This window comes from Squalius cephalus (genome assembly GCF_949319135.1).
Source record: "Squalius cephalus genome assembly, chromosome: 18".
Lineage (NCBI taxonomy): Eukaryota > Metazoa > Chordata > Actinopteri > Cypriniformes > Leuciscidae > Squalius > Squalius cephalus.
In genome coordinates this window covers 8,792,814-8,812,236 of record NC_137139.1, presented here as the reverse complement: position 1 = coordinate 8,812,236, position 19,423 = coordinate 8,792,814, and the positions used below count along the sequence as shown (strand labels likewise).

Genomic DNA, 19,423 nt, shown 5'->3' with positions numbered 1-19,423 from the left:
TACAACAAATCTCATAAATCACACTTAAAATATTATTAAAATTATAATCTTTATTGATTTAACCAGTAAAAATATTTTTTAAAAATAGAAAAAATATATATTTATAAGGTAGATGTAAACAAAATCTTAATAGGTCATTATAAGCCTTCTTAATAAATTATTTAATATTGTGTTTCGGTAGTGACAAATTTGGGGAGAAGGAAAATATTCCAGCATTTTCTGAAAATACAATATGAGAATTAACTGCACAATTACTAGAAAAGCATACCTTGGATATTATACAATTTGCATACATGCAAAATTTGTGGGAAAAAACAAAAAAATTTCAAGATGTTTCCAACTCTGACTTTGCACCAATTCTGTAGAATGGCCCATATAAGCGCCATCTACTGTCAGAGAGCGAAACTGCACTTTCATTCAGCCTGCCGTTTTCACCCATTGGTCCGAAAAAGACAAATCAGATCGAATTGTCATGCCAAACATTCATGTTGGTGTGAACAGGCCTTAAGACTGCACATATGCATATTTGCTTGACCAACCTGATTTAAATGCTATTTGATTGTAATGAACTACGGAGCCCCTAAAGGGACATGGTGGTGGACATTTTTCAAGTATTTTGCATTCTCCCGCAAAACTTTTGCGTTTCACCGAGAAACTTTGCGTTCTCTCACAAAATGTTTGCGTTCTCTTGCAAAACCTGTTGTGAGTTTGGACAAACACTGTCCCGCTGGCGGTGTTTCAGACAGCTCTGTATGTTAACAATGTAGCAGTTCATAGAGTTTTATTTTAAACTTGGACTTAAGTATAAAGATATACAGTCAGTGCTTAGTTTAAGGGGTTCAGTAAATTTGGCAACATATTCACAGATGTTAAAACACAAATGACACCTCTTTCCAATCATAGTAACGTAGACAATGCGCTGCAACCCAATTTTCCTCAAAACAAGCTTTATAATATAAATTGATCTCTATGAGCAGGCGGCTGAGAGACAAGTCCGAAAAGCGTTACTACAAAAATAGGCAATGTTACACACAGTAGTGTCACCAAATTCAATTCACACACCAATGATCTCCTACTGGTCACTCTGCAACACGTAGTTTGATAAAATGTGCTTTTGCATAATTTTAGTGATTTTTTATTATGAAATATAACTTCACTGTAACACACTCTTTACACAACCGATGAGTGACCTACCGCTGCTCCTCCTCCAGTCGGGCGATGATCCGCTCCAGTTCTCCACGCTCCTCCCTCTCCACGGCCTGCAGGATCTGGGCGGGGCTCTGGAGCAGGTGGGAGGGGCTGTGGGTGTTGTGGGCGGGGCTCCTGGACATGTGGGCGGGGGTTGGGGGCTGGCTGAAGGATGAGCCCTCTCCTCCCAAAGTCTGACAGTACTGCAGGATTAAAGTGTGCTCCTCATCCCTACAGAACAATACAGAGAATGAGTTAGAAACATTCAATGTTTACATTCAATTCAGTTGCACAAAACTAGCCACTAAGATGTGTCAAAAAACAAAACAAACAAAAAAAAAACAACTCATCAAAGTCTCTCAATATTCTGGTCTCTAGATACGTGATTTTTCAGTTCAGTTCATCTTTATTCATTTCCCGAAGGCAATTTGGTTGCAGCATACTAGTATGTCACACAAGACAACACAGGGGAAGGAAAAAACAAACAAACAAAAACTATTTCCTTCCCTTAAATTTAAGAACTTTCTAGCTGAAGGGGTAAATTAATGTCTAAATGATTTGTTTTACTCATAGGAGGTCTATACCATCTTTTCTTGCCCGCATTATCCACCATAAAAATAACAAAATAGCGTTTGCTTAGAAAAGTAATAGCATACCTCTCCTCAACAAACTGAAAAAAATATTATTCATATTTCCATAGCATTAATGGTACAAGTGTAACCAATCCTACTCAACCAGCTCCGAGCGGGACTCGAACCGGAGTCGCATGGGAGGCGGACGCACTAACAAGGACGCTAAACACCGCAGTCTCTAGCATGATCGCTAGGGGAGTGAGGTTTACACACACAGCTCTTACTAACCTGCTTCCATTACACAAGTTATACACCTAAGTTTAATACTTTGCATTAGGGATTTGCACAAACCCCAAACATTAGCAATAGTCACAGCAAGGCTGATGCTGTCACAGCATGTAAACTATAACAGACAGAAGCATAATTAACACGTTCTTACGCCACAGCGGGATGCAAACCCTGAGATCAGAAAAGCTGACAGGAAATATAGGTTTTGGATGTGTGCTTTCCAAACATCTGTGTGCACAATGAGTCTCAGGTGTGTGTTCACATGCTCTGTGGAGTGAGTGCTCTGATCCTGAATCCAACACTCATCTGGATGCACACACACAAAGACTAATCAGAGAGATTACATGGGCACTGCATCACAGGGTCCCTGCTAACAACCTGCCAACACCAGCAGATGCTGAATAAACCAACCAAACACGGCTGGGACACAGCAAACTGAAGGATATTTGCATTTCCTGAAGGAAAGGCAGCAAAAGCTTTAGCTAAGATGATAAGAGTGACACAGGGGATATTAAAGTAGTTGGTTTAGGGTTAGTTGTAATTATGCATAATGTAGTAACTACATGTTACCTTACCTTTGTCTTCACTTTCAATACTAATCTGTTTTATCATTTCACAAATAAAGTTTACGTTTAAGAATTATTTAGTTTGAAAAGTAGGCTTGTGTTTAAAATAGCATTTGCTTTGATATTTTTATATAATGTAATGACGCTCAGACTTTTTTAAGTGTGGCTTAAATGTCTAAATACTTATTTGTACACAAAATAAATATCAGTTACATAATTTGTGCTTCACATGAAAATTGAAATATTTGGGTCATATTGCATTAAATGTAAGCCTATTTTAAGGATCATTAGGGCTATTTTACATTATTTTTCATGGCGATTAAGCACATAACCCCCCGATTTTTATTAGCAAATTGCAAAAGAATCTCATTCTCAGTACAGCAATAAATAATAATAATAATAATAATAAAGACATATTTAAAGGGCAACAGTATACAATAAGGTAGAATTTGTTGAAAACATTGAGTACAGAATGTAACTTATGCTTAGTTTATTAAAAAAACTATCTAAAAACAAAAGGCACAATGAAAAGAAAATCTTAAAAAGGTCTTATTTATATGCAAAATAAACATTTCTTATTCCAGTCTTTCTATATATTTGTTCATGATATTCACATAATGTATAATGACTGTAATATATATATCTGAGGAATATCAGTGCAGTGCTGTCCTGCAAACAAAGAAAAAAGAAAAGAAAACAAGAGTGATATTTGAGAGAGGTGCTGAAGTGCTTGTGTAAAGAGGGACAGAGATGAAAGAGAAGGCCGGAGAGAGACAGACCTGTGCGCAGGTGTCACATCTGTCCCCACACAGCATCAGTCAAGAGTCTGTGTCCCAGCCGTCACATTCAATCTAAAACACCATCACAGGAGAAACTCCCCCGACGACTGCCGTCTCCTTCCCCTTCATCCCTTCTTCACTTCACCTCTCGCTCTCTCTGTCTGCCTTGCTTTCAGGTACGATCACTTGAAAGTTTCTTTGGCTTCTTTATTGTAACACTCAGTGATGTTTATTTGAAAAAATAACAAACATACACGCATTCCGAAACTGTGTTTGACAGTCAAGGTTTCACAAGCTCAGGTTAACATCCAGGCACCCACCTCTCATATTTCAAATATCTTGAAAATGTGTGTGTGGGTGAATAATATTAAGAAGGGAAAAAAAGCATTGTTTGCTTAAAAGAAAGTTTGTGTTTTTTTCCCGTTGACATTTCCATCAGTCACAGAAAAATTCTCTCTTTTTTTTTTTATTGTTAACTATTTATACATTAAAAAGCAGTGTTTGTTTTTTTAAACACTTTTTTGTTTTGATCTGCACACGTTTTTGCGATATATCCCCATGCGTGTACATTCGTCTGACCTTGATCAGAGTAAATACTCGACTGCATATGGCAGTAATAAAGGGAAAGAGTTTCATGTTTGATCTCTAGTGTAGCATCAGTGCAGATTTGAGACTCAGACCTCCCTCTGAGGAGGAAGGCCAGGCAACGGCTTATTAGCTCTGTAATTATCATACGCTTGTTCTGTGAAGGACACCCGCTGAGCTCGCCTCAACACGTCCAGATCAGTATAAAACAAGCTCGGGAGTCTTTAATGATGAGCGCATGTGTGCCAAACTCTTAAATGGTCATATTCCGCACTTTTGAAGCATTTCATAAGTGTACTTAGTTAAGGATTTCTGCACCCCAAACATAATTTAGTTAGTTATCTACCACTGATCGAATTAAACCAGTTTAAACCAAATGCTTCTGTGCCTTTAAGACTTCTATATGTAAATGACTTGTAAATGACTAGTTAAAGGTGGGCGGGCACATGTTAATGAGTTTACTGATGTTGATGATTTTTGAACAGGTTGTTTTTGCATCGTTTCAATTCGTTATTATTTGAAAAGAGCAAGATCCTGTTTTCCAAGATATGAATTAGCAGGATGAAAATGGCAAGTGGAACTAGATCTGTTAAGTTTCTAAAGACAATGTGCGAGGTATTGGCCCATTTTAAGGCCAATTCAGACATCAACCAAAGTAGAGTACGTAACTTTTCCGACATTCCATGACCTGACAAAAGCTGATTGAACATGTTCAATTGGCGAAAACAAGCACTGACCAATGGCAACAGATTCAGAAGCAGGGGTAACACACTGATCAGACAAAACCCAATGAACGTGTGTCTGTCGCCGTTGGTTCAATGTGAACTGGCCTCTAAACCGGTACACAATGTTATCTTTTTGACCAAGTTCCCTTTTGACCATTAAAAGTAAATGTAATAGTGATACTTTCCTCAAACACCATTAATGAATAACCTTCACAATATTCTTCACAGACACTCACTTCAAAGTTCCTCTTTCCTTATGATACGATTGTCTCTCTTTCAGGGATGTTACTCTACTTTCACTTAGTTTCAACTTCCCAATTTTCGTCTGCCACTCGATGAATCTTTTGTCTTCATTTTTTTTCTTCTAGGTTTTCCGATCGCGCTTTCTCATTTCACACAAAGGGTTTTTTTCAGACAAAAAATTGGGAGAAAAACTAAACAATAAAAGAGACTAATTTAAGTCAATAGGAGCTGTCGAAAGGAGCGCGGCTCCCAGCAGGTCCATTAGCAAAACAAAGTCACAGAGAGAGCTGGAATCACTCTCCGTCTCCTTGTTATCGGCCCATTACTCACTCTACCTGTCTAACTCTCACACCGGAGTGAGCTGATACATTTCACAACTCTAATAGCCCTTTACTACTGAAACTGGATCTGTGAAGATCTCTTATGATAGGCATGTGTTTTCAATGAGAGACCAATCAAAAAATAGCAACTAACTCTTAACCCCTTTAAAGGCAAAGATTGCCAACGGCCCCAGATTAAATTACAAATTAAGGTCGTTCCATGCCTGCCTAAATGTGGAAGTCGAATATTCAAGCTATTTATCCATTTTCTACCCCTGAATGAAAAATCAAGCCAAAATTCATGTTTTTTTTTGTTTGTTTTTTACAAATATATGTGACCCTGGACCACAAAATCAGTCAAAAGTCGCACGGGTATATTTGTGGCAATAGCCAACAATACATTGTATGGGTCAAAATTATCGATTTTCATATTAAGTAAAGATCATGTTCCATGAAGATATTTTGTAAATTGCCTACCGTAAATATATTAAAAATATATTTTTGTGAGTGGATGCAGCAAAAGCGCAAACATAAATGGACAACTTTAAAGGCGATTTTCTCAATGTTTAGATTTTTATGCACCCTCAGATTCCAGATTTTCAAATAGTTGTACCTCGACCAAATATTGTCATATCCTAACAAACAAAGCTTAAAGCTTATTTATTCAGCTTTCATGCAATACATCTCCATTTCAAAAAATTACCCTTGTGACTGGTTTTGTGGTCCAGGGTCACATATAATTATTCTACAAATATACTTGGATGAACTATATACATTCATATGTATCAAAATATTATACTTTATCTTATATTTCCAATTTATTTACAAAATATTGTGTCATCATACTTTAACCCCCTAATCTGTATGACTTCAAACCAACAGATTTTGCTAAATGAAGCGTCAACTGCTCAGTATGTATTGTAGAGAACAGTGAATTGTAATTCAGCTACAAAGAAAGGTTTAGCCTGCCCAAACACACTGAAATATAACAGATTTAACTGTCCAGACAGATGGACCCAAGAGGAAAATCCTCTCCTCAGAAAGCTCAGAACAGGAACTCAGTTTTGAAGGAGGCGTCGGGAACGAAGAAAGCTTTGTATTTGTTCTATTACACTGGAACAAGGAGAGACAGATCTGGAAAGCATTCAATCAGAGTGGAAAAGCAGTCTAAAGAACAAGACACCGACAGAAAACCACATCACTGCCTACATCTCCCACTGGACCGAGGGAGAGAACGGAAAGAGAGGCACAAATTGGAGACAAAGCGATCGCAAGCTCCCCTTATCTCTGTGCAGATGAGATTTCACATCAGGCAGCTGCTGTATATCGCCGCAGGGCTGAGACGAGATGAGAGAGAGAAGACAGGGAGGGGTAAAGGAGACGTCCCGCTTGTGTCTGTGATTCTGCATCGGCTGCATTGATCAGCTGGAGTGTAAACAGAGTTCATAAGCTCTAAACCCCAGAGTCAACAAAAATGGGAAATGAGAATGCTAACCTGAGCATGCATATAAAGAAAGAGAAGGGGAGGATGAAACTGAATGAGAAAGAACACAGAGGTGCAAGCTGTGGCATAGTGGTTAGTGCATGTGGCCCAGATACGCTGAGCTGTGCTGCTCCTGTTTCTCCTCTTTCCCCTAAAAATTCTGATTCTTTCATGATTAATGCTGTCATGATTAAGTGATTAAGTTCCCTTATTATGCTTTTTCAGATAATACCTTTCATGTAGTGTGTAATACAGCTGTTTGTGAATGTGAAAGGTCGGCAAAGTTTCAATGATAAAAGAGTACAACAAATAAAAGTATTGCCTCCTAAAAGAAAGAATCAATTCTGAACTGCTGAAATGAGTCGTCTATAATTCCAGTCTTAGGCCGTGTGTCCACCAAAGCATTTTTAGCCAGCTGGAAACGCCTAGCTATAGGCGCTTGAGAGCATTTTGGCAGCGTTGTGTTTTTTTTCAGTTGAGACACTTTGCTTGTTATGATACGTAATATCTGCGAAAGTGTTACTAGTATCTCATTTCACACATATTTTGTTTCTGTGCAGATTCTATATTAAAATGTCGATACAATGTAACATTTTCTCTGGCTCCTGTTTTAAATGATTTTGTTATGTTATTGTGCTTGTTGTTGTCATCTGTTGACGTTGTACAAGCAGAATGTGGCGGTTGGTCGGTGTGGTATTAGTCCCGCCCCTCCTCCACTGTGATTGGACGGTTGGGTAAAAAGTGACAGTGATGAGTGCTGCATTTTAGTTGAACATTCTTCAACTCTCGGCGACCTGTAAAAAACGCAGAGCGCTCAGTGCTTCAGCGTGAAAAAGACGTTCAGCGCCTCGTTACGCTCATGCCGTTTTAAAAACGCGGCGCTCCCATTGAAAACAATTGAAAAAACACACCAGCCGCGTGAAAAAAACACTTTGGTGGACACACGGCCTTACTTTCTGCTCGAACCTACGTAGGTTTGTACCAAATCTGCATAACGCCAGCCTATGCTCTTTATTGGCTGCCTGTGAACAACATCTACTTTGACTCAAACTCTGTAGTTGTAGCTGAGGCCTGGAAAAGTTTGCTTAGTGTTGTCGACATGTCAACGCGAAGCAGAGTAGACCAATCACAACAGACTGGGTCATCTGACTAATCAGATCAGAGTAGACCAATCATAACAGACTGGGCCATCTGACCAATCAGAGCAGAGTAGACCAATCACAACAGACTGAGCAATGTGACCAATCAGATTAGTGTAGACCAATCACAACAGACTGGGTCATCTGACCAATCAGAGCAGAGTAGACCAATCACAACAGACTGAGCCATGTGACCAATTAGGGCAGAGTAGACCAATCACAACAGACTGAGCCATGTGACCAATCAGAGCAGAGTAGACCAATCACAACAGACTGGGTCATCAGACCAATGAGAGTACAGTAGACCAATCACAACAGTCTGGGCCATCTGATCAATCAGAGCAGAGCAGACCAATCACAACAGACTGAGCAATGTGACCAATCAGATTAGTGTAGACCAGGGGTTTTCAAATTGGGTGAATGTGAGCCTCCCCTTTTAGTAGGTAAGGACAGCCGAGCCCCCCCTTCCCCAAAATCCTGTCCGTCCTGCCCTAACCCACACGTCTCTGCAGTAAATGACTTCATCATCTTTTGTGTGTTCATGACAATGATGAGTTTCAATAACAACTGATAAAATGTAAATATTATTTTATTTCCACAACTTTCTTAAAAGTGCATTCATAAATGATTATTTGCAACAGAAAATAATTTCCAACTTCATGCAGGCCTAATTGAGGCTACTTTTAAAATCACTGAACATCTGTAGGCCTAACCACAAGTCAACAGAACATGCGTAACATGTGCAATCGGTGCCAAAGCTACCGCCGATAACACCTGACGGCTGAAATCGGCACGGTGTGTCTGGGCTTTAAGCTCACATTTGAAGGAGATGCACATCATCTCGAACAAAACCAGCAGTAGTGGAAAGAGTATTGAAAAAACACACTCAAGTAAAAGTACCATTACATTCCAAAAAATTTAGTGTGAGTAAAAAGTACTTCCAAAAAACTACTTGAGTAAGAGTAAAAAAGTAGCTTATTTAAAAGTACTCATGAGTAGTGTAGTGAGTACTGAGCTGTGGATTCTACCCCCTTATAATAAACACTGTGCACTACTATTAATAAATTTAAAAAATTGCACTTACTGTAATTCACATTATATTTTGTTCTTTGTCAGAAAGATTGAAGAATATCTATCATCCATCTTTTTAAAGTGCATCAAATCAGTACACATCACCATTTAAATCATATTACAGTATTAAAAAAAACGATTCAAAATTAGGCGAAAGGCCACTGAGCCTGAGCATGCTATTGTTGCACATAAAATATCAATATTCATAGCTGTGCAAAGAATTAAAAAACCTTTAGAAACTCATATGATAGTTCAGCATCACACACCATGAGATGGGTTAAATAGAGAGATTAAAAAATACCCAATTTCTCTCTAAAATGGTACCAATTTTAGTGTTTTGATAAATGAGAATCACTAATATTATATAATAATATTATCAGTTTACCTCAGCTAATGCACTGAAAAAGGCTAAGATATGAGCTAACACTAATTCCATGCTATTAAATATGTTACAATTTAAATGTAAATGCACATTGTTCTATAAGGGTGGCATCATTCCCTTACATTTTACACGGCTACATTTACTCACATTGTAATGCTGATAATATAATTTGTAAGGAAAATTGTGCATTAAATAGGGAAGTTATAACCGGGAAACTTTTACAAAAAAAGAAACAAAGAAACACACACACACACACACACACACACACACACACAAATGCATGTCTCTTTGTAATATCTGCGAAGCTGTTTTATCAGCAGCATCCACACACAAAAAAACAGTTGAACATGAAAAACGTTTTTGCGCAAGTGCACTTGCCAAATGAAGACGGATTGTATGAAATGGATCAATTAAAAAAACGAGCTATTGTTTATTAACGAGCTGTAGTCACGCACTGACAGAAATGCAGTTCAAGTTAACGCCAAGTTAAGGTGCACTGATACTGAATCTGGTGGCATTGCGAGCGCGAGACGCGGCAGTGCACAGATCATGACGCGCGTCTCTCTAATGAGATTGTGAAGTAAATGGGAGCGGGAATTTACCGCATTATTAACTCGTCACGCAATACTACGTGGGAACGGATTGCGAAAGCGTGGGCACGGTTTATGAATTTGTGGGTAGAGATTTCAAAAACTGAAGGCACGGTTAACAAGTCTGAGAGCGTGGATTAGGAAGTCGTGGGTACGGTTTAATAATCCGTGGGCACGATTTGTTAAACCGAGGGAACAGTTTGAGAATTCGTGAGTACTATTTATAAACTGAGCGGACGGATTGCAAAACCGTAGCCACGGATTGTTTTTTTACTCACACAGGTGACTTCCCGGGCTCCGTATTCTCCCTTAATGCTGACTTCTGTTGACTTGGGACAATGAAACGACGCATTTTAAAGCTAATACTCGCACACACAATTACAGTTATTTTTTCTTCTCGTGTCGCGCCTCCCCTGTGGCTCTTTGGCGCCCCCCAAGGGAGGCGCGCCTCACCTATTGAAAACCGCTGGTGTAGACCAATCACAACAGACTGGGCCATCTGACCAATCAGAGCAGAGTAGACCAATCACAACAGACTGAGCAATGTGACCAATCAGATTAGTGTAGACCAATCACAACAGACTGGGCCATCTGACCAATCAGAGCAGAGTAGACCAATCACAACAGACTGAGCCATGTGACCAATCAGAGCAGAGTAGACCAATCACAACAGACTGAGCCATGTGACCAATCAGAGCAGAGTAGACCAATCACAACAGACTGAGCCATGTGACCAATCAGAGCAGAGTAGACCAATCACAACAGACTGAGCCATGTGACCAATCAGAGCAGAGTAGACCAATCACAACAGACTGGGTCATCTGACCAATGAGAGTAGAGTAGACCAATCACAACAGACTGAGCCATGTGACCAATCAGAGCAGAGTAGACCAATCACAACAGACTGAGCCATGCGACCAATCAGAGCAGAGTAGACCAATCACAACAGACTGAGCCATGCGACCAATCAGAGCAGAGTAGACCAATCACAACAGACTGGGTCATCTGACCAATGAGAGTAGAGTAGACCAATCACAACAGACTGAGCCATGTGACCAATCAGAGTAGAGTAGACCAATCACAACAGACTGGGTCATCTGACCAATGAGAGTAGAGTAGACCAATCACAACAGACTGAGCCATGCGACCAAAAAGAGCAGAGTAGACCAATCACAACAGACTGAGACATCTGACCAATCAGAGCAGAGTAGACCAATCACAACAGACTGAGACATCTGACCAATCAGAGCAGAGTAGGCTCTTGGGAAGGAGGGATTTAGAAAAAGACTGATAAAAGAGGTGATGATGCATTTTAATGGTTTTTGACATTGGATGTATGTGAACCTATTGTAGGAGACCTCCAAAACAAAAGAAATTTTAAAAATAGCATGGCACTTTAAGCACACATGCAGGACACGTCAAGCAGTGGTGCTCATGCAGGAGATTCAGGTTTGAATCTGGCATGCAACGTGTGCCGATCAAGTCTGCACAGATCGGAGCATCTGCTCTGGACAAAGTATGGCTTGAATCCAGCCCAGATCCTATTCCCTCTCTTTTCAATGATCACTTCTTGTCAAAGTCTAGAACAGCTGTAGAATAAAAATGAGGCAAAAGCCACAAAATTAAAAATAAATAAATAAATAAAACCCAGCAAGTGAGTTTTAATGGCATTTTCAAGTGGGAAATCTTCCCACCTGCACTCAATTAAACCCAACAGATAATGCTATTACACACCAATCCATCACAAACATTATAATGAAGCGTCCTCTCTCCCTTCTCTCTCTACATCTCAGACACAAACACAAGCAAATATATGACGTCGAAGAGTGTGCTAATGCATTAGGTACAGAGATAAACAAGGTGTTAGCGGGACACCAGGAGGAATGGAATTAGTTCCATCTACTTAGAGCGAGCCGAAGAACAACGCAAAAAGAGAGACAGGGAAGAGAAAGAGACAGCAGAAGTAATTAGATTTATGAGGGATGCTAATAAGATTATTTTAACACCACTTTACAAACTGTCAGCAAACAGACACTCGCTATTTATACAGCGGTAAAGTCACAAATACTTGCGCACATTTTTTTCGTCCTGGTAAAACTGACCATCATCTGACAATCTTCATTAACGTCATGGTTGCGATGCTGATGAAACAGTGAGCAACCACACAGATACACACGCACACTCTCTCAATGGGAAACGTGCTCCGAGAGGACAATATCCAGGTAGTGTTTGAGGAACAAGAGGACATTGTGCTCATTAAAAGTCAGAACGTCTCTCGTCGGCTTTGAACAATCGCTCTAATGAACGAGTTTTTCCTATAATCCATGTTTACACTGTTATACAGCAGGGGGCGCTATTATGCATCTTTAGAAAGAGTACTGAATCTCCAGATCCAAAAACAAGCGAAGAAGAAGCAGAAACAAGCAACAACAGCATTGCTTACGCTCAAGTAAGCTAACGCGATCACCAAACGTTTAACAGCATATAAATCATAACTCAGACATTCATACAACAAAATATTCTACATGGGAGCTGTGAAAAGTTTGTGAAAATGATCAAAAATGCTGCCGCTGGTTGGTAAATAATAATAATAAAAAAAACGCTGGCAGGGAAAGAAAATAGATCAAATGAATTAAGTTCATATTCAGTAGTCATTATAATTGGTTATAAAGAGTTTGTATGTCACAGGCAACATGAACCCATGTGTACAATACAGTATGTGAGAGTGAATGAATGTGTGTGTATCAGGAACCGCTAATGGAAGTTCATTTCTTTGATAAAGATCAGTAGCGCGTCTGATTCCTCTCACTATTTCAGTTACCGTATTTTTCGGACTATAAGTCGCATCAGTCAAAAAATGCGTCATGAAGAGGAAAAAAACATATATAAGTCGCACTGGACTATAAGTCGCATTTATTTAGAAATTTATTTCACAAAATCCAAGACCAAGAACAGACATTTAATCAAACACAGTAGCACACAGAACAACAGGCTGAATAACGTTAGGTGTCCGGTGTGTTAACGCAACACATTAACAGTTATTCAGCTACACAATAGCATAAAGAACATATACCTGGGAGGCTGAATAGGCTAAATTAACATAAGCCAGCAAGAAATTTACCAGTAAACAAGTTCACCAAGCTCCCGCGATCTCATTCCAAATCATTTTCTTCATCCCTTGGTGTCGCTTCTGAACAACTCCGCCAACTAGAGCGCCCTCTCGCGGCTGTAGACGGTAATGTTTTCTCTTGGTTCATCTCAGTCTGAATTAATTTTGATATATAAGTCGCACCTGATTATAAGTCGCAGGACCAGCCAAACTATGAAAAAAAGTGCGACTTATAGTCCGGAAAATATGGTAATTCTTTTCATTTCTTTCATCACACAGAGAAATCAAAAGTCAGAGTGTCTCACGGTTTCCAACCTTGAAGGGGTCAGACGATGGACAATCGAGTTCGAGACGTACTCAAACATTCACAACACAAAACTACCCCTCGGTCCACATAGACCATGTGTTGAGACTAAACTGCAAAAGATCACAAATTATTTTTGGAAGTAATAAAATGTTTTTGACATTGTTTCATTAAAATACAATTTATTTAAACAAAACTCTTTTGTGAATGTCTTGAACATTATCTGAGCGAGTCAGCCGTTATTCGCTCTGAAGGATTCAGTGAATAATTCGTTACACTGATTCAAACCGATTAGTTGCAAGTTCTTGAGTGATTCATTAAAACAACATGTCGTCTATATGTATTATTATATTCAGTTTTTTTTTCTCCTCAGCTCATGTGATTTAGACTAAAAACTCAGATAGATTCAGCAACGACAACCAATCAAAAAAGAGGTCATTTACATACAAAAGTCTTAAAGGTACAGCAGCAAATTCAGCTTGCTTAATTTAACGCCCAGGAGAGAAGGTCAAAAAATAAGAAACTGTTTTAGTGCAAGAAACCTTGAGTCACATTTCACAGACTCACTCATCATACTCATCTTTCCATATCTCTTTTTGATTCTCTCTGTCAGCACTCAGACCTGATGGATCTGATTCAGACTCCACCAAAGCACATACGACACATGGCTGCATTTATGTGGGTCATTACTGTGGTCAGTCAGACTGCAGGAGACAATCGCTTCATTCACACATGAGCGCTGATTTACCACACTGCAAAAAGACATCAGCTGACTTAACCTAAACAAAAAGTGAGGAGACCCACTGCCTTAAAATTATTAGGTAAATAAACTTCATGCGTAATTGAAAAATTAGGGTATGTGGAATTGTCAAGTTCACATAACTTACTTTTTCAATTACGCATGAAGTTTATTTACTTGATTTTAAGGCAACGGGTAGGGGTGGGCGGTATGACCAAAATTCTGTTTCACGATATGACTAATTTTATTTCACGGTAACGATATATTTCACGATATAGTTATTTATTTATGTAGTTATTCTCGAAAAATCGTCAAAAAGGGCTTTGTATAATAAATAAACCCAAATACTTTAGAAATGAAAAGTACTTTGTTTGAATTTTATTTTATTTTATTTGGTAAATTATTTCTTTGGTAAACTATTTTTAATAGCTAAACACTCTCATCAACTTTTATATGAACTGCCCCCAACTGATTTATATTAAATACAACATAGGTGCAATTCAACTTTAAATAAAGTGTTGCTGAATAATTTTTCAATCTCATGTTATTGCTTTACTTCATCAATCAGTTTATAATATCTGAATATTTTATATTGAACTATTCTATTCATAATAAATTAGTTACTTCCTTTTAATTTGGTAGAATATTAGTAGATACTAGTTATGTTTAAATGTTTTCCCGGTACATTTTTGCCATGTCTGCTTTGTTTTGCCCTTAACAAGCCCTTGGTTTTGTTTTTGCCAAGGGCTTGTTTTGTTCTTTTTGTGATATCTGGCAACCCGAGGTTCAGAAGTGTCAAGTTCAACAAGTTCATAAGTGACTGGAGAACAGCAGTATAAAAACCGAACAGCAGCTACTGTTACTAGTGTTGACTAAGTAGTGTGTAAATTATACACACCTTGTAACTGCGTCATTACTTTACACAGCCCGTGAACACCGACACATTGCGCTCCCTCTCAGTGCGTGTGCTATAAATTATATAGAAATATATAACTCGTGCTGCATATTTAGCAATTTTTGCCTCAGATACAGGATGATACATTCGCTTTAACAAGCAGGTTGTTCATTACCACGGCAACCGCTCGGGCGTCATGCTGAATGCGAGTTTCGTGTTTAAAAAGTAATTATACATAAGAGACAGAAAGATGTCATGCAGTTAACTATACATTATTTAATGTTATTTCTATTCGTTACGATATTGATATACGAACTGTTGAATTGTCAAGTAAGCTTCATGCTTTCCCCGTTGCGATCGTGCACTCCTCTAAACTGTAGCCTACGGGTCCTGCACTGCTCTAGTTGACTGCTGCGCCTTTCTCCCCGAAATATCACGTTAACAACAACCCTTTAGAAAACGTAATTCCCTTGAAAAAATCTGTTACGGTTGACATTTTCTACCGCGGTAACGATATATACCGTCATACCGCCCAGCCCTAGCAACGGGTTTCCTCACTTTTTTGTAAGTTAAGTCAACGTTTCAGCAATGTATTCAATTCAAACATGGCCTTGAAATGAAAAGAAAAGAATTGCATTTAGGATAAAGCCTCACTGTGTGTGTGTGTGTGTTTTGGACACTCACATGCTTCCAGTGGCCGAGCTGCTGTCGGTGGGCAGAGAGCCGTTGGAGCGCTCCATCTGGGCCAACCTGAACGGACAGAGATCGACACCAACATGAGACCAACATGGCAGCATCACAGTGTTTATTAGGATTAAAAGGAGGTAAGGTATGGATTTGTGTACCTCCAAGACTCCACCATGGCTGAGCATGTTTATTCATGTGCTGGGTGATCAATGAGAATATAAAACTATAAAAATGTAAACTCAAAAAAGGCTACTGGTGTGACCCTCCAATTCTGAATAACTGCTTTTACTCTCTCTCTCTCTCTCTCTCTCTCTCTCTCTCTCTCACACACACACTCACACACACACACACACACACACACAGAACTGAAGACTTGTCCCGATGGATTACAGTCTCATAGAGTTCCTATAATGGGATAGAGGCTTCAGCCGTAGTCTATATTCACAATCCCATAATAACTGCCTGTGTGTGTGATAGTGACATTGAGAGAATCTAGCTGACGGTGAAAATCCATTTTCGAGTCTTTATGGGTAGAAGGTCAGACCTGGAGGCAGTTGGTGCATTTGTGCATGCGTAGTATGTTTTCTACTTTTTTCTTTGAGCAGGTGTAAATCGAATTGATACGCGCCTAATATACTCTATGTGGCACCAGATTAAATTGGCTTCGGCGGAGAGCCAGAGGTCTAACAGGGTGTGTGTGCATTTACACTGCTCATCTGTCACCGCTTTCACATGTCTGGCCCTGCGGTGATGCACTCTGACTGACTGACGGCAGCGGATCTCAAATCATGACCGAATTACTGTTATTACTAATGCTAATGATGACAGAGAACATATTAGTAAAAATATTAGTATTTTAGTCCTTGTCAATTAAAAAGTGATTTAATTTATTTATTATTAATTGCTAATAATCAGTACATGTAACTTGGACTAATATTAGTTATTATTGGGGCTAATTAGGGAAGAATGAAGCCATCAAATAAAAAAAAATTCAATAGATTTCAATTTATTATAAATGATTTTAACAGTGCACATCATTATTTGTGTCATTTAAATTCATGTGTGTCATACTTTTTAACCAAAATATCTTCCCCTCCCTCTTGCAGCGACATCTCTTCCCTTCTCTGATGATGAGGGCGGGACTATAACCTGTCACTCACTTAAGATCCACCAATAGCAAACCACAACCATCCAATCAATTCCCCACAGACAAAATCAAGCCCCGCCCTACATTTGTTCTTGTTCCAGAAAGGTTTCACTTGGATATACGCCACAATAGGGAAGAAAATACTATTGCAACTTACATTTTATGCCGACTTCAATGACAATATCAATGATCAACAGAACCCAGAAGACGTTTTTTGATGTTTTGATCTACAACGTAAATTACACACACCCATAGCGAAAAAGCGGATTTTTGTTCATTTCTGCTCAAATGTTTATTTTTGTAAACGTACGATTTTAATAAGTAACTAGATAGACAATTTGGGGTGTGAGTGTGTGCAGTGTATGTAGTAGAGCAACACATCAAAGTATAGTCAAGTTATTTTTACCACATTTTACCCATGAATTGAAAACCCCCATTATAAAACCCCATTGGAAAATCTCGAAGGAACCATTAGTCTTCCGGCTTCTGAAGTCATACCTGTAGATCTCTATTCACTGTATACTTTTGAAAAATGTTTAGGAAAGGCCTATGACAGACTTATGTTCAATGATATGAAATTTTTTTAAACTGAATGTTTTCATTTATCACAATAATGTGATTATCTTACTTTTTTGTTTTTTCATTCTTCCTTTTTAGTAACACTTTATTTTTTTAAAGTAAGTTGATGGTTACATGTTACTTACTATAGTAATGACAGTTAATTATGCATAGTCATAAGCAACTAACCCTAAACCAAACGGCAACCCTACAGAACAAGGGTGTCCAGTCCAGTTCAGCTTCAACCCCAATTAAACACACCTGAACCAGTTAATCCATGTTTTACTATGCTGAATAAACTGCTTTTGTGGGAAAATATCCTTTAATGAATCAACAGCCTATTGGCTTTAATCTTCAACAAGTTTGCCATTAAACATTTGTTTACACTAAATCAATGCTGTTTTATAAGAGAAGTCACAGATAATTTAGCGACAGGTAGGGTTCAGTTTACGGCACAGTTGATTGACTGTCGCACAACTCTAAGTGAAATTCAATGACTTCAATGCTGTAATGTAATTTGGTTATCAAGGGCACACGTGACCCAAGTTAGCCGTAACCCTTTCTCCAATGGTAGAGCCACGGACCCTAGAATAGCTAGAATACTAGAAACCTCCAGGAAAGTTGGTGCTAAACACTGCAGGACAGTGGCCCTCCAGGAGCAGCATTCAATTGATAGCATTTCAATTCATTTGATATTTAATTGATTGACATCCCTAGTTCTCACTAGACAGACATCTCTAATTACAGTACTTCTAAAATGACATGAGCGCAGCCAAAGTCCCTTTAAGTCATTTCACTCGGCGGCCATCTTTGAAACGCCTCTCGGGCAGCAAGTGCAGCTCCTGTCTCTTTGAATGGGGAAACATCAAATGCTCCAAAACTGTTCGCCAAGCTTACGATTAAATTTCATATTTGAAATAACCAATGAAATCTTTTGTTCCTAAACACTCGAATCATGACAGAAAACAGCATTTTTCAGGCTGGATCAAGCTAATGCGCAGTGGAAGCGCGTCTGACTGTTTCTATGGGAACCGGAGCTTCTAACGGCTGCAGTGATGCGATGACTTTACCAATCGCCGATTGGCTCTTATTTAGAAGGCGGGACTTATTCCACCATATTGAGCGTTTCACTTTTCCCCATTCAAAACAACACCAGTGTTAGTCTTGTGTTATTCTATAGTGTATACAATCAGTGTGGTTTGTGTACTGTGATGCTGGCAGTGAGATATACTGACCTGCTGGCGTACTTCCCTATCTGTGAATGCGTGTCGTCATGAGGGAGTTGTGGCGACGGCGATAGCCTACGAACAAAAACACAAGCATAAACAAAAACACAACCGAAAATAAATCAACGACAAACATTAAACATGTCTGATGATCTACAGTGAAGGCCGTGTGTTATTGGGACGGACAAACTGAGGAAGAAGGTTAGACAAAAACAATGCTAAAAAAACTAAAACGGGGTGGAGGGGGGCGTGCGAGGGTGGATCTGCCATTCTGCGCGTGCACTGATGTGAGCAGCATGCTGTACTGATGCTTGACTGAAGATACTCACTCGTACTGCTCTGGACACATGCTGATGAGAGTGACCGGACTGCAGGAGGGAGAAACAAATACAAAAACAAGAGGAAAGGAGGGGGAGTGGGGGGGTAGGGGAAGGGAGGAACAGATTTTTTAGGGTCAGAGGTCACACAAATTGGAGGTCAGATCAGATCCAGACAACAAAGATGTAGAAGAAGTGTCCTGGCTGAAATACTCCTCCAGTACTGTAGGGGGCAGCGCAGGATATTGAGAGATTTCTGGCATTCTGGATTCATAGCATGATTCGTAATGTGTTACTCGTTTCGTTACTCGAGAGACTTTGATACCTTTATTACCTTCATGGTGCGTTTTGGTCACTCTATGCTTCCATTGAATGGAAAAGAGCATCATGAACATTTTAATAAAGGCCTGGTTTTGACTTCAATAAAAAAAAAAATGTAAAAAAAAAGAATCAGATGAGTGATTAAATGATGATCCCTTTAATAAAGCCTCTTGTGAGCGTGTCAATCGC

At 39.1% G+C, this 19,423-nt stretch overlaps 1 protein-coding gene across 6 annotated transcripts in view; it reads right to left on the bottom strand.

Annotated features, from left to right (window-relative positions):
- utrn (utrophin) overlaps positions 1–19,423 on the bottom strand; it is a gene marked incomplete at its 3' end in the record, with an annotated part of 238,761 nt that overhangs the window by 10,024 nt on the left and 209,314 nt on the right. For 4 of the 6 annotated variants that reach the window (XM_079849569.1, XM_079849573.1, XM_079849570.1 and 1 more), the window contains 4 exons: positions 18,926–18,964; positions 18,606–18,671; positions 15,663–15,728; positions 1,195–1,419 (listed from right to left, as the gene is read on the bottom strand). In XM_079849569.1, the coding sequence (XP_079705695.1) occupies positions 1,195–1,419; positions 15,663–15,728; positions 18,606–18,671; positions 18,926–18,964 (396 nt within the window). The remainder of the gene's footprint in view (positions 1–1,194; positions 1,420–15,662; positions 15,729–18,605; positions 18,672–18,925; positions 18,965–19,423) is intronic. The other 2 variants (XM_079849571.1, XM_079849574.1) reach the window with 1 other exon arrangement.